This window comes from Microplitis mediator, chromosome 7 (genome assembly GCF_029852145.1).
Source record: "Microplitis mediator isolate UGA2020A chromosome 7, iyMicMedi2.1, whole genome shotgun sequence".
NCBI lineage: Eukaryota > Metazoa > Arthropoda > Insecta > Hymenoptera > Braconidae > Microplitis > Microplitis mediator.
The window spans coordinates 8,903,191-8,917,779 of NC_079975.1; the positions used below are offsets into that span (position 1 = coordinate 8,903,191).

The window sequence follows — 14,589 nt, forward strand, 5'->3', positions numbered from 1 at the left end:
ATTATAGGGATGATTCCCATAGTAAATGAAAAGAGTTCCCATACTTTTATGGGAACTATTCCCATAATATCAAAAAAATTTTTTTTTGCAAAATAGTGTAGAAATTTTCCTCATGATATGAAGAGATTCAAAAATGAAGCTTCTTCGACGCTAAATTTGTTACTAAAAAAAATTTTTTTTTTTAATTTTAATGTTTTTGCCAAATACGAATTTTTTTTCAACGTTCAAATTTTTGTTTTTATATTTAATAATATTTCTGTGTATTGTAAAAGTGATTACCACATTTTTCTTTAAATTAATTTTTTCATGATAGTATAGGAACTATTCCCATAATATTATGGGAACTATTTCCATAGAGGTATAGGAACTATTCCAATAGCATTATGGGAACTATTCCTATAATATTATGGGAATAGCTCCCATACTATTATAGAAACCATTCCTATAACGTTATGGGAATGGTTCCTATAATATAATAGGAACGATGACTATAAACTATAGGAACTATTCCTATAATTATAGGAATCATTCCTATAATGTTATGGGCATTCCCATAATTATAGGAACTATTTCTATAATTATAGGAACTGATCCCATAATTTATGATCATAATTTCTATGTTGGTATAGGAAAAAATTTTATAGAATTATGAGAACCGTTTCCATAATTTTTTTCCCGTGTACCTAGTAAATGCCTGCCTAATATAAAAGAACAAAGAACAAAGGCTTCATAAGTGATTTTCGAAAGAAACCAACTATGTTTCGTTAAGAAGTTTTCGAAAAGTTCAAAACATAATTTTTTTATCGGACTTTTTTAATGATAATACGTATTGTCAGATTTAAAAAGTGTATCAGACTTATGTTCATTAGCGTTTCCTCTTTCTATTAATGTCCTGTCCACGTATTAGTGCGGTATACAAAAATAATCACGACTTAATGGGAGTGAACCGCATGATTCGACAGTAAAGCCCAACCTCTCCGCTTCGCGCTCGAGGTGTGCAATAACAAAAAATGACTTTTTTAGTTTGTATAAAAAACAATATGTTGCACACTTACGAATCAACATAAAATAGAGTTGAGTTGGAATATTATTGCTGAACTTGAGTTCATATTAACTTTTAATAATAATAATAATGTATTAAATTATACTTTGTGAAACAAAATACAACGAATTATTTTAATAAAACTTCAAAGCGTAGAGCTTACAAAAAAATAAATTAACTCCACACAGTTACATTAATTCTGAACATACTTTGGATATTTAACTGTGTATAATTTGGTTTTTTAATCAACTTAATTACTTTAAACATGCACATTGACAAGCAACTCTAGAGTTTACTCCCTTAGGATTCGATCGTGTGCACAATTGTATGTCTCATTACTAAATCAAGTTACAGTACTGAAGGATTGATGTACTGATTCAAATATATATATATATATATATATATATATATATATATTTGTGATTTTTTTTTTGACATACTGTGTCGTATACTTACAATTATTTTAATGAGATTCTGTAATAAGTAAACTTTTCATCTGTCAGTGAATAATTTTCACGATTGCAACCGCTCGTCTTGTGAATCGTTATGTAGATTAATTAAAGAACGGTTTCATGCATATCACGATGGCGCGATTTTACTTTACCGACTATGAGTTGTTATCCCAAAGCATGCATGCTACATGTGCATGCAACCCCTTACCAACAAGCCGGTCAACATCCTCTCCACATCACTAGCACGTGTATGTACTACCAACACTTAATCTACTTTAGTCTAACAAACATATTATATATATATATATATATACTACACCATGTCGAATTCAACAGAGAAAAAGTTTATATTTAATAAATAAAACAAAATTTTACGTGATTTTATAAAATCATTAATTTTTCATTAAAATTTTAGATTAAAAAAATATATTTACAGTGGAAAAAAAAAGTTTAAGCTTTAAAAAAAGTTTTGGCAAGCCTTAAAGTGTTATAAAAATAATATATAGTTGAGTTGTTTAATTATTGTTTTAGATGGCTGTGAGAATAAGAAGTGTGAGCATTATGGAAAATGCGAAAGCGACAGCTCCGGTGAAGCCAGATGTGTCTGTCCGACCAACTGTGGGGATTTGGTGAGTCTCATTTCAGAATAACAATGCCTCGTTACCATAAATTGCTTTGGATCCGCATACGCCCAACTCGGACTTCTCACTGAATAATCCCCTTTTGTTCACGCTTACGATCCCTGCGTGTATTGTTTGCACCGTGTCGCAAAACGACTCCTGCGTTTGCCAAAGAAAAATTGCTTTTGCTGAGAGTTGCAACTTCAAAGCAACTATCGTCGAGGCAAACTTTCTTTTTAAACAATGTAAATTACACGCGAACGTTATGAAGCCTTTTATGCGACCCTTCATCGTAACATATATTCGCGTACGAACAAGTCTTTAAAACAATATTTTTATTTCATCTTTTCCCACCAAAAGGAGAGACAACTTTTGCATTTTCAGTCATATGATTTTTATATGACTTTCAGTTTCCTATATAGTAATATATTATTAAAAGTTAATTTCACGAGTACACTCAGAGAATTTTGTAGTAAAAACTACTCAAATAATTGTAGGTAACGGTGGGACACCTCGATATTCTAGTAATGTTTCCGACTTATCAAAAAATCTATTAGTTTATTTCAATATTTACTATAAAAAATAATTAAATAAACTAGATGCGATAGAAAATTTGAAAATTCAAACTTTTTTGGTGTTTTGTAGTTGACAGCATAGCAATTTTATCAAAAATCTTTTAAATTCAAGCTCGTTCGGAAATATTCGGCTCTTTTCGTTCATTCTAGTACTCATAGGTTAGAATAAATAACGTGACCGGCAGGGAGTCTAGTATATGGTGGAGACAACTGAATCGATCGCAGCGCTTGCTGTGGGCAAAATTTCGTTGAATCATGCTCTCGTTGAAAATAAACACCTGAAAATTAAGTGTAAAAATAGTTCATAATAGTTATTGTGTCGTTAATGTTTGCCTTTGCTCATCGTTTGAGGTTAAAACAATATTTTATAATTTATCGATTCAAATCCGGTTTGGATATGATTTTCATCATTGCCTAAAAATTATTGTTGAAAAAAAACATTATAAGTTAGTACATTCTTAGTTACGATTCACGTGAAAATTATCATGAATTAAAATAAAATTATTTACTTTAATTTTGTTAAAAAACTCAATTTACTATTCTACTATTTTTTAAACTTTTATCATTGTAGTTGTCATGTATCATTTGTTTTGATTTTATCGGTTAACCTTATTCTATTCTAAAATAATAGTATTTATTATTTATTAAAATTTTTTATACTTAATTTCTTTATCGAAATATGTTTAATTTAATTTTCTCTATCAAAAATACATATGCACTTTTTTATTTATACCATTATAAATTTTTTTATTTTGATTTTATAACGAATTTTTATCTTTTACACTGATTTCATATATCTTTTATAATTCTCGAGCATGACTTTTTGTAACCATCAGATGTCGTTTTCGTCGCGCTCCCTGCCAAATTGGCGCAAGTGAGGCGCAAGTGAGCATTTTATATTTTGTTCCCGGGAAAAAAATGTTTTTGTAAAATTTTTTGAAATTTTGTAAAGATTCATGAAATTTAGGGAAAATGTATAAAATTCTATAATATTTTATAAAATTTTATGACATAAAATTAATAGAATTCTATAAAATTTTATAGAGTTCCGTAAAATTTTATTTTATTTCATAAAATTTGCTAAAGTTTGATGAAATCGTATGAAATTTCATGAAATATAAATCCAGTCTAAGGTAATGATTTTCTAAAATTCCATCGTTTTCTAAAATTTCACAGTTTCATAAAATTATATCGAATTGCTTGAAATTTTGATACACGAAATATATAAAATTCTATGAAATTTTCTCGATTTTCATAAAATTTAATGAAATTTTTTTAAATTCTATGAATTTTAATAGAAACTCATAAGTTTGAATCCAGTATTGGAGAAAATAATTTTATCATTTTAAAATTTTATGCAATTTTAGAAAATACGATAAAATTTTACCAGGCTATTTTCGGTATAAAATTTAATTGAGGAAATTTATAAAATTTTTTAAAAAGATATTTTCACGGGTCGTTACTAAATAATCGCATTTATGTTGAGCTATTGTATACACCTAGATCATTTTTTCCGCTTTCTTTAAATTATATTTTTTTTTAAATTTATTTTGACCAAATATTGTAATTTAACATAATTATCAATTACGATGCAGCTGGTAATAATTTCTATAACAAAATTTGTACTGTTGCCTTGTGAAAATTACAATGTACATAAATTCTGTTCGATATATTTTAAAAATTTCTACATCATTAATAATTTTAACCATAATTCCATACTGTCCGCATGCTACTATAACTACAGCAATTTTTCTATAATTTTTTTCTGTAAAAAATACCGCAAAATTCTTCGAGTTCATTATCAAAAATAGTATTCTTTGATAATAATTTCATAGCATTAAATAAAAAATTATTTCAAAATTATAATATTTATAAATTAGGAAAAAAAAAAACTAAATTATCAAGACAGTTGAAATATAAAATAACTGTTGAGAAAAGATAATTGAATATTCTCTGTGAGTAGAAAAGCATTTACTGTGGTAGTGGTGATGTAGGTTGCAGGGATGTAATATAATAATGCCGATGAGCAGTGGTTGAGCACGAACCGATGGAAAAATAGCTAAGCTGAGCCAGCTAAGCGATGCTTATTGGGTGGAACCAGGCATCGTTGATGGAACACCGACGAGCTCAAAAATTGGTCTCATACCACATTTTACAGCTACCACCCGACTACCCTTATCAGTAATAGTCGAGCGCAAACTTGATCGAACAAATTTATTGTCCATTCTTTCCGCAGAAAAACGTCAATGCTGGGACAAAAAAAAATACTATCATAGTAATCTTCGTTTTGGGAAAATAAGTTATTTTCAATTTTCCTCTAGTATACTCATGACCTAAAAATATTTATCTTACCCAACGTTGGCTATTCATTCAAATTTTTATAATATATTTTTTTGTCCTTCTCTGCTTATTCTATGACATACTTTTTTATCTTATAGTTTTGTAAATTGAAAATTTATAAAACAAAAAGTTATTAAATTCAAACCTATCTTCTAAATTCAAGTTTTAACTAAATAAATACCAACATTTATAATCGATATCTCTGGAACGAATTAAACGATTTAAATAAATTTGGCAGTAGTCGAAAAGCTCCGTAAAAAATTGAATTTATTTTTTAAAAGTATTGGAAAATGAGACACAAAAAAAATTGTCTGTTCAAAAAAGCTTAATTGCCATTTATAGATAAGAACGGGGTAAATTGATCAGCCTGGGTAGTGAAGCCAATTTTAAATTTTCAGTAACGATAAATTCATAAAATTTTTAAAAATAGTAAAAATAATCACCGATTATTGAAAGGAATAATAAACGACAACACAATTATTGTGTTTTTTTAAATTTAGTTTTTCATAATTTTAAATAATCATTTTTATAAATCTGTTCCATAGAATATTGATTAGTTAGTTATTCAAATAATTTGATATTATTATTTAATAACAATCGAATAATTATAATTATAATTTCAAAAACATCCGTTATTATATATACCTACTTATAAATTAATAATAGATGAAATCATTTAATTTTGTAAACTACTTGTTGATTCATTAATTTAATTATCAGAACGAGCTGAAAATTTAACTTTTTTAATATGTCAGTGGCGACACAAAAAAATGTTAACTTTTACATTTTATTTTTGTACCATGGATATTCATTAAATATAAATTGTATATTAATTTGAGGCTATCGAGAGTGATAACAATTCATATTCAACATTAAACTTTTTTTTGTAGCAAACAATATTTTATCAGAGCCAAGATTAAAAAAAAATCACGTAGTATTTCATAGAAGCTGTAAATAGTAAATCAATTTATTTCTTTTAAAAAAACCAAAAACATATTTTTTTCTAGCGGAAAAAAAAAAATTTTACATTAATGAAATTTTCGAATTTATAATGAAATCTTTTTGATTAGTATGATAAACCGGCTTTCAAATAAATGGTAAATTCATGTATTAACCCTTCGTTGGTCGCGCTATGAGCGATTCCCTGCTTTTTTTCTTTCTTTTGTAGTATAAAAAAAAATAATTGTTTTTAGCTTTCAACAATTCAGTTATTTCTTCTTTGATCCATTTAACATACATTAAAAGAGTTTTTAAAGTTATAATTATTTATATTAATTATATATTAAATAATAAATGTCGAATGAACGTCGAATCACGGCGATTCCCCGTGAGCGCGACCAAACTAGACAGTTAAATTTTATTCTCAACGTTGCCACATATACGAAACCGAAATATAGACAGCTAGTATGGCTGTCATAAATTGTCTATAGATTTGGCAACGCTGTAAGAAAATTAACATTACGGGGATTCCCCGCGACGCGACCAACGGAGGGTCAATAACAAAATTTTTAAGTTTAATAATCGACATTCATAAAATTTCGACTTTACTTTCGTTTTTCTAATAAATTTTCCGTGACTATCGATTGAGTTTTCAACATAAATTTTGTGTTAATTTTAAAGTAACACTTGATAAAAGTTGATAATTTCGAATTTTTGTAGTAGGTGACACTTTTAAAGTGTTAATTTAACACAAAGTAATCAACACAGACCGTTTTTAACCTTTTGTCCGTCGCGTATTCTTTGCCAAGCATCGTTAGTCGCACGGTAGGGAATCACCGCAATGTTAATTTCAGTGCAATGTTGCCACGTCGATTTCGAAATTTCACTGATTTACATCAGAATACTAATTTTTTTTTTATATAAATATTTTCTATGAAATTAATTTATTATTTATACGACCAGGCTCCATATTTTTTAACTGATTGAATCAGCTAAGAATGTTTTTTATAAATATGGCAACGTTGCACATCAAATTTTACTTACGAGATCAGTCGCACAGTGAGGGAATTGCCGCGATTTCACGATTTATTCACATTAACATAAAATTTGGAAAATCCAAAAGTGCACGCCTCGAAAGCTCATGTTATGTTTTTTTTTAAAGTTAAATTTCGAATAAAATTGAAAATCCCGCTCTTTTCCCATAAAAATTTCCATGGTAAATATACGGTAATAAAAGTAAAAAAAAAATAAATAAGGAGAACATTCCTAATGAAAAATGGCGGCAGTGTGTGTTTGTTTACATGTAAGATTGCCGGTTTTAACCGTAATGATTTATTTTAAAAAAAACGAGAAGGCCTACAGTAGTGATTTTCGAAAGGAACCTTCTTTGCTTATTTCTGAAAATTTTGAAAAAAAAATTAAGTAGTTTCGTCAAGTCGTTCTCGAGATATCCGTACCACGCCGTTTTTTTGAACCACAGACTAATGGACGTCCACGATAAATTTTTTTTAATGAACTTTTTTTTATATTAATACATATTAGACAAATTAAAAAAAGTATCAGGATTATTTATTAGTGTTTCAGCTTTATATTGATGTGCTTTTCATAATGTGTAAGAGTAATAGAAAAAAAATATATGCACTTTAATGAGTGGAAATCGTGTGACCTTGACAGGTCGGTTATAAAGCACAACCTCTCCGCTTCGCTTCCGAGGCGTGCAAAATTAGAAAATAAAAGTAAAGCAACTAAAATTATAGAAACTTTTTACTTCGATTAGTTTAGGAAAGTAATGATTAATTTTTCTGAGATTATCATTAAATAAAAAAAAGCGGGAATTCCCTCATAGTGCGACGGACAAAAGATATTAATCTATAGATACACAATATTTTTTACTGTGTAAAGTGTCTCATTTTGCTCTACTTCTCTATCATTTTTTAGCTTAAAAAATCGTAGGCAGAAAACTCTAGTGCTAACTTACAGAGTAAATTGATTATCTCGTTTTTTTTTCTTTTAGATTGAAAGTTTAATATATGAATAAATTAAACTTTAAAAAAAAAATTAAAATAACCATGCAATTGTATAATGTCAAACTTGTGGTTCGTAGCTGCCACAAAATATGTAATAATTAAATGAATTTGTAAAGTTTAAATCAAATATCAAACAATTGCAGGTAAAACTTGACCACAGTTGATTGTAAAATTAAATAAACAATTTACCATGTAACTTTTAGCATGTTTACATTATAGTTGCCAGTTATCAACGACTATCTCAACTGCGGTATATATAATAACTATTATTCTCTGGCACAACCACCACAAACATCACAGTGGTCTCGAATTCCAATTAGAACTAATGAAGCTTCCATGTATGCGTCCTGAATGGAAGACAACTAAGCTCTTGTTGTAAACTAAGAGCTCCATATTGTTTCAATATTCGCCTATAATATTCTCTCTGCAGCTTACATAAACTGCTAACAAGTCCAAAAATTTTAATTGCTTACTTTATATTGTATTTAAATGTTGTTTTCACCTTACGCTTGTTTTCTCTCATCATTGTTTTGTAATTATGTTATTTTTTTTTAAATTTAATTTTACATGTTTACCAAATCAAAAAAAAAAAATTAATATTTAAAATTTCAATTTTCATTACTTTCTTTCAACAATAATAGTGATAATTATTTTTTATTATGTATTCTTTTAAGTATAGAAGGATGGGGGGGGGAGGCAAAACTGAGTACTCGAGAAAATACTAATTTTGTGGGAATTCAAAAACGTTATATCTTTTTTTTTAATAGTATTTAAAGTAAATAGAAAAAAATTTTCAGCTGCCGTTAAAAAAAAATTTTTCTGTTTTTGCGGGCAAACTGTGGTGCCCCCCAAAAACGGTACTTGGAGAATTCGAATTACGGTATATTATGGTAATCACTTTAATTTTCAGAAATTTGCCATAATTTACGGTATTTTACTGCAAATTGCGGTATTTTAGGTAAATTAAGGCGAAGTACGGCATTTTACGGTAAAATACGGTACCTTAGGTAAACTTACGGCATTTTACCGCAAACGTACGGTAATTTGCCGTAAAATTGTAGCGAGCTGTCGGTATTTTACTGTAAAGTATTGCACTGTAAAAACTGTACAAATACCAAGGCATGTGGTGCTTACGGTAAAAACGCTGCAAATTGCCGCTTGTTCCTGTAATTCACCGCAAATTACCGTATATTACTATAAATTGCCTCAAATTACCGTAAACTTCGGTAAATTTGCCGCAGAAATACCGTTTTTTACGGTAAATTACGACAAAATGTGGTGATTTTCCGTAATTCTGACCGGCCAGGGGTGAAAAAAAAAATTTCTGAATATTAAATCAATTTGATTGAATTTAATTACTGGATGTAAAGGAAGAAAAAAATTTTTTAATCGTTTCTATCATAAAACAAAAGTCATTAACATTTTTTGACTGACACTTTTGATTTTTGAAAAAGTCTAACTACCTATTTAAAATTTTTAATTGTTCATTTCTTAATCACTATTTATTATTAACTTTAAAGTAAAAGATTTAAGTTAGTTTTAATTCCAAAGAAGATATCGTTAAAAAAGCTATTATGTATTGCTTAAAGTAATAGACTAAATAATTATTAAAAGTTAATTTAATTTTTAAAATTGTAAATATTTTTAAATTGAATATTGAAATACATATCAAGTAATTTGACACAGAGTTATTCTGTCGTAAATTGTTAAGAAAAAAAATCAATTTGATTTCATACTATTTTCTTACTAACAAAAATTTTTTGAAAATGGTGAAAGAAATCCAAAACAATGCTCAATTGTATTGACAATTATGATTCTGGAATGTTTAAAAAATATTTTGGGGGTACCCCGTTTTGCCCCCCTCTCTCCTATATATATTTTATTTCCCATTAAGCCATCACTCTTAAACTATATACTTCATGAGTTACGGTACAATTTAAGAAAAAAGATCCTAACTTTAACAATAATGTAATTTCAGGAGAAAAACAGCAGTTCTGCTCGTAAAGTATGTGGAAGTGATGGAATAACTTATGCCAACGAATGTACTTTGAAAAAAACTTCATGCTTAACTCAAACTAACCTGAGTGTAGCATTTGAGGGGGACTGCAGTAAGTGGAAACTTATTTTTTTCTTGACTTTTCCCTTTTTTTCCACTTAAATTAACTGTAAGTTAATAGAAAAAATATTTATACAGAGTTATGTACAAATGTCGAGTGTGCAAATGGAGCTCGTTGTTCAGCTGGCGAATGTATTTGCCCGGAAAGTTGTCCAGAACCAAAAGACGAGCCTGTATGTGGTACAGACGCAAAGACTTATCCCTCTGAGTGTGAACTACAACGTGCTGCATGTGACCGAGATAAAGCGAAACTTGCTGCTTTACACGTCGCTTTTCATGGTGAATGTGGCGAGAAGTTTGCTGTCGCTGCTCTAAGTAAGATCAACTTATATCGTATCAATTAATTGCGATCGATAGCGTATAACCACTATTACTATATATTAAAATATATACTGTTAAAAATTTTATCGATTTTCAACATAATGCAAAAAATTAAAGCACAGTTAGATTTTAATTAAAAAAAAAATCCTTAACTAGTTTTCAATAATTGCGAGTTTATTAAAGTCTTGCTATGAAATTTTTTGTAATTAAAAACTAATCATACATGAAAAAAAAAACGCATAAAAAATCATAATTTTAATTGAATTTTTTTTTTTTATGTATGATTAGTTTTTAAGTACAAAAAATTTCATAGCAAGACTAATAATTTTAAATGAAAATTAAGATTTTTAAAATACACGGAAAAAAGAGCAGTTGAAAAATTGAACTCATATCTGTATTTATTAAAGTTTCGTATAGTAGTAAAGCGCTGCGGCTCTGAAACTGTAAAAATTACATTCTTATATCAGGCATAACAAATATTTCAGTTTCAAACTCGATATTGTCCAGCTCTTTATAGTAAACAGATTTTATAATTTTGAATTTTATTTTAAAATTAGTTAAAATTACATTTCCGGTCGTTAATATTACTATTCTGCATAGTAGTGTTCTTCTTAAGATACAGAATTTAAAAATTACAGTGTGAGCTGTGATTTTTCTCAGATCATTTATCATTCTCGACAATTGATAACTCACAGTGTAATTTTTATGTTATGAATAAATAAGAGGTATTATTTTAGAAAGCAAAAAATACATCACCAATAAATCTTAATTTTTACAGTTTCACCTATCAACTATTAATTTTTAAATAAAGCAAGAATTCAAAATAAAAAGTAAATAATACTTTAAAGATTTGTTTAACTAAAATTACATTTTGAACTGTAAAAATTGCTGCTCAAAATTGTATTAATTTTATTATTATAACAAATTTCTAAAATTATAGTTTAAGCTTTAATGTTTAAAGATTTTTGCCCCCAGGCCTGTGTTCACTGTAGAAAATGTAATTTTTCAACTGCTTTTTTTTCCATGTAGCATTAGCTTTAAAATAAATAGACTTATGGACAATAAAAAAACAATTATAGAAATGAAATAAAATAAAATACATTGTGATTAGAATTTTATATCATTTATGAGTTGGAAATTCAAAGCTATGTAAAAATAAAATCCATAAATAAGTTAATTTATAATGATATTTATATTCAATGTTTCTTACTGATTTGAACTTATCAATAACTTCAACTAATTTGGCTTAAATTTAAAGAAAAATTTTTAACAGTTGGAAATTCGTATACTTTTAACAGAAAAGTTAAAGAGTGTTGGAATATATTATTAGATTACTTTGAACTAACTGTGATGCTTACTAACCATTAACTAACCCTCGCATCCACAGCAACAATGTCTACACCTTCAGTAACTCGGCTGTCAACTGCAGTTACGGAAGTAACTAGCGCTCAAGAGATGTGCAAAGATATACATTGCGATTTTGAAGCAACTTGTGAACTTGGACCTGACAGGTTTCCTCGGTGCAGTTGCAAGTTCGATTGTGCCTCAATACGACAAGAAAATATGATACCCGTTTGTGGTAGTGATCTTAAAATTTATTCCTCTATTTGTGCGATGAAGATGGAAGCCTGTCAACGCCAACAAGAGTTACGATTACGACCGCTAGACCTTTGTCAAGGTTTGAAATTGCTTATACCCTAAATTTGCTTCTATCCTATGTCATATGTCCTTTTTTTTATCTATTATATCCTATATTTATTTAAGAGCTGTCTTTATATTTCAACTTAAGCTCAGGAAAATTTATGGTAAAACTTTTCGAAAAAAAAAATGGTAGTAAAAAAAAACTCAGGCTACAGCTTTTACTGAAAATTATAATTTTCCATTTATTTTAATTTAATATTTACTCGCGTATAATATGAATTGATTTATTTGTTAAGAGTAAAAAAATAAAATGTATGAATATCGATTTATTAATATATGATGAATCGAAATGTTTCATAGGCATGGAAGTTAAGCCGTGCAATGGTGACACACCCTTGACAGATGACGAAGGTAAAGAATACGACTGTGGAAGTGGCGTTAATCGACGAGATTGTCCAAGCAATAGTTACTGTCATCAAACCCCACGATTTGCGCGCTGCTGTAAAAAAAGTATGAAAATATTTATGTCAATAATTTAAAATCTGTCTTGATATTTATTTCTTTTTCGACAATAACTTCTTTCTTTTCTATATATTTTCATAAAGATGAAGGTATTCAAGTTGTCGAATGTATGGATTCATGGCACGGATGCTGTCCCGACGGTAAAACCGCCGCTCTTGGTCCTGACAATGCTGGCTGCCCTAGTTTGTGTAATTGCAACAAATTGGGCAGTAGCTCGGACACTTGCAACCCTGAAACTGGTCAGTGTGATTGCAAGCCCGGTGTAGGCGGTCTTAAGTGTGACCGTTGTATGCCAGGATATTGGGGTTTACCGAAAATTAGCGAAGGACATCAAGGATGTATTCGTAAGGATTTGCTTTGACAATTTAGATACTTAATTAAATATATTAATTTGAAATCGTATCCTGATCAACTTAATAAAATGGTGAAATCACAGGGTGGTGGACAAAAATACAAAATTAGAATTTAACCCTCAGAGTACACATCTTCGAACAGACCTTCGGAGTACACACGGGGTCAAATTGACCCCACCACTTTTGAAGAGTTATATCTCAAAAACTATGCATTTTATCGGAATGCAGGTCATGACGTTTTTTGTAGGTAAAACAATTCTCTTTCGAATACAACTATCATTATTTCGAATTAACTAATTTTTAACGGTGAACAAATTAATTAAAATCAAACCTAACTTGAGAAATATTTTAGGATAAAAAAAAATTCTGGGGTCAAAGTGACCCCCAGTGTATACTCCAAGGGTTAATTTTGACCATACTTTGGACGTTTCGTCCCATTATTGGGACTTCTTCAGCAACTAAAACAAGTCATTATAAATGATTTACAAAAATTATATAAATAAACAAAACAATTACTTACACAATTACATGGTACAACATAACCAATCACAAATATGATCACATCCTACCTTGATCATGCTAATATGCCAAAAATGCTAATTATTTTTATACCATTAAACAAAATGACGTATCTCTCAAAAACATCTAGTAGACGATAGAATTTATATGATCAAGGTTGGATGTGATCATATTTGTAATTGGTTATGTTGTACCATGTGATTGTATAATTAATTGTTTTGTTTATTTATACACTGTAAAAAATCACCGGGGTAAGTCCAAGCGGTGTAGGTGTTAAAATCGGCGGTGTTAAATTTCAACACCGAAAGCGTTGTGAAAATAACGCCGCCGCCGGTGTAAATATTCTGTACCGGTGTTGAAAAAAATTCCTCGGTGTTAAAATAATGCCGCCGCCGGTGTAGATATTCTTTACCGGTGTTAAAATATTTTACTTTGTGAATATTTTTACATACTCGATCACTATATTTGTTAATAAATGATATTTTTTATTAATTTTCATAAAGAACTGACATTTTTTGTGTTTTACAATCTTTAAAGTTAATACTCCAAGCGGACGCAGTTTACCCCGCTTTTACACCGGTATTACTCCGCTTTTATACCGGTTACCCCGATTTTATACCGGTTTTACACCGGTATTTTAACACCGCCGAATTACTCCTCCTACAACGGTGTAATTTCATTTTAACACCGGGCGGAGTTAAAATGAGTCCATTTTTAACACCGCTCTTTTTACAGTGTATAAGTTTTGTAAATCATTTATAATGACTTGTTTTAGTTGCTGAAGAAGTCCCAATAAAGGGACGAAACTTCCAATGTATGGTCAAAATTAAATTCTAACTTTGTATTATTGTCCACCTCCCTATGATTTTACCATACTTAATTAAAAGTCAACATTTTTTTAATTATCTTTATTTTTTATTTATACTTTTTACTTTTGTTAGCTTGTGGCTGTTCACTTTTTGGCTCAGTCAGGGAAGATTGCGAGCAAATGACCGGACGTTGCGTTTGCAAGCCCGAAATTCAGGGACAAAAATGTACTATTTGTACAGATCATAATAAAATACTCACACCTTCGGGCTGTTATGCAGGTAATGTAAAAAAAAATTACAACTCGAGGTATTA

The 14,589-nt window shown here is 29.1% G+C and overlaps 1 protein-coding gene across 11 annotated transcripts in view; it reads left to right on the forward strand.

Annotated features, from left to right (window-relative positions):
• Positions 1-14,589, forward strand: part of LOC130672312 (agrin-like) — a 448,227-nt gene that overhangs the window by 411,600 nt on the left and 22,038 nt on the right. For 10 of the 11 annotated variants that reach the window (XM_057476817.1, XM_057476818.1, XM_057476815.1 and 7 more), the window contains 7 exons: positions 2,026-2,123; positions 9,974-10,103; positions 10,190-10,426; positions 11,820-12,110; positions 12,434-12,583; positions 12,679-12,939; positions 14,409-14,555. In XM_057476817.1, coding sequence (XP_057332800.1) covers positions 2,026-2,123; positions 9,974-10,103; positions 10,190-10,426; positions 11,820-12,110; positions 12,434-12,583; positions 12,679-12,939; positions 14,409-14,555 — 1,314 coding nt within the window. The remainder of the gene's footprint in view (positions 1-2,025; positions 2,124-9,973; positions 10,104-10,189; positions 10,427-11,819; positions 12,111-12,433; positions 12,584-12,678; positions 12,940-14,408; positions 14,556-14,589) is intronic. The other variant, XM_057476814.1, reaches the window with a different exon arrangement.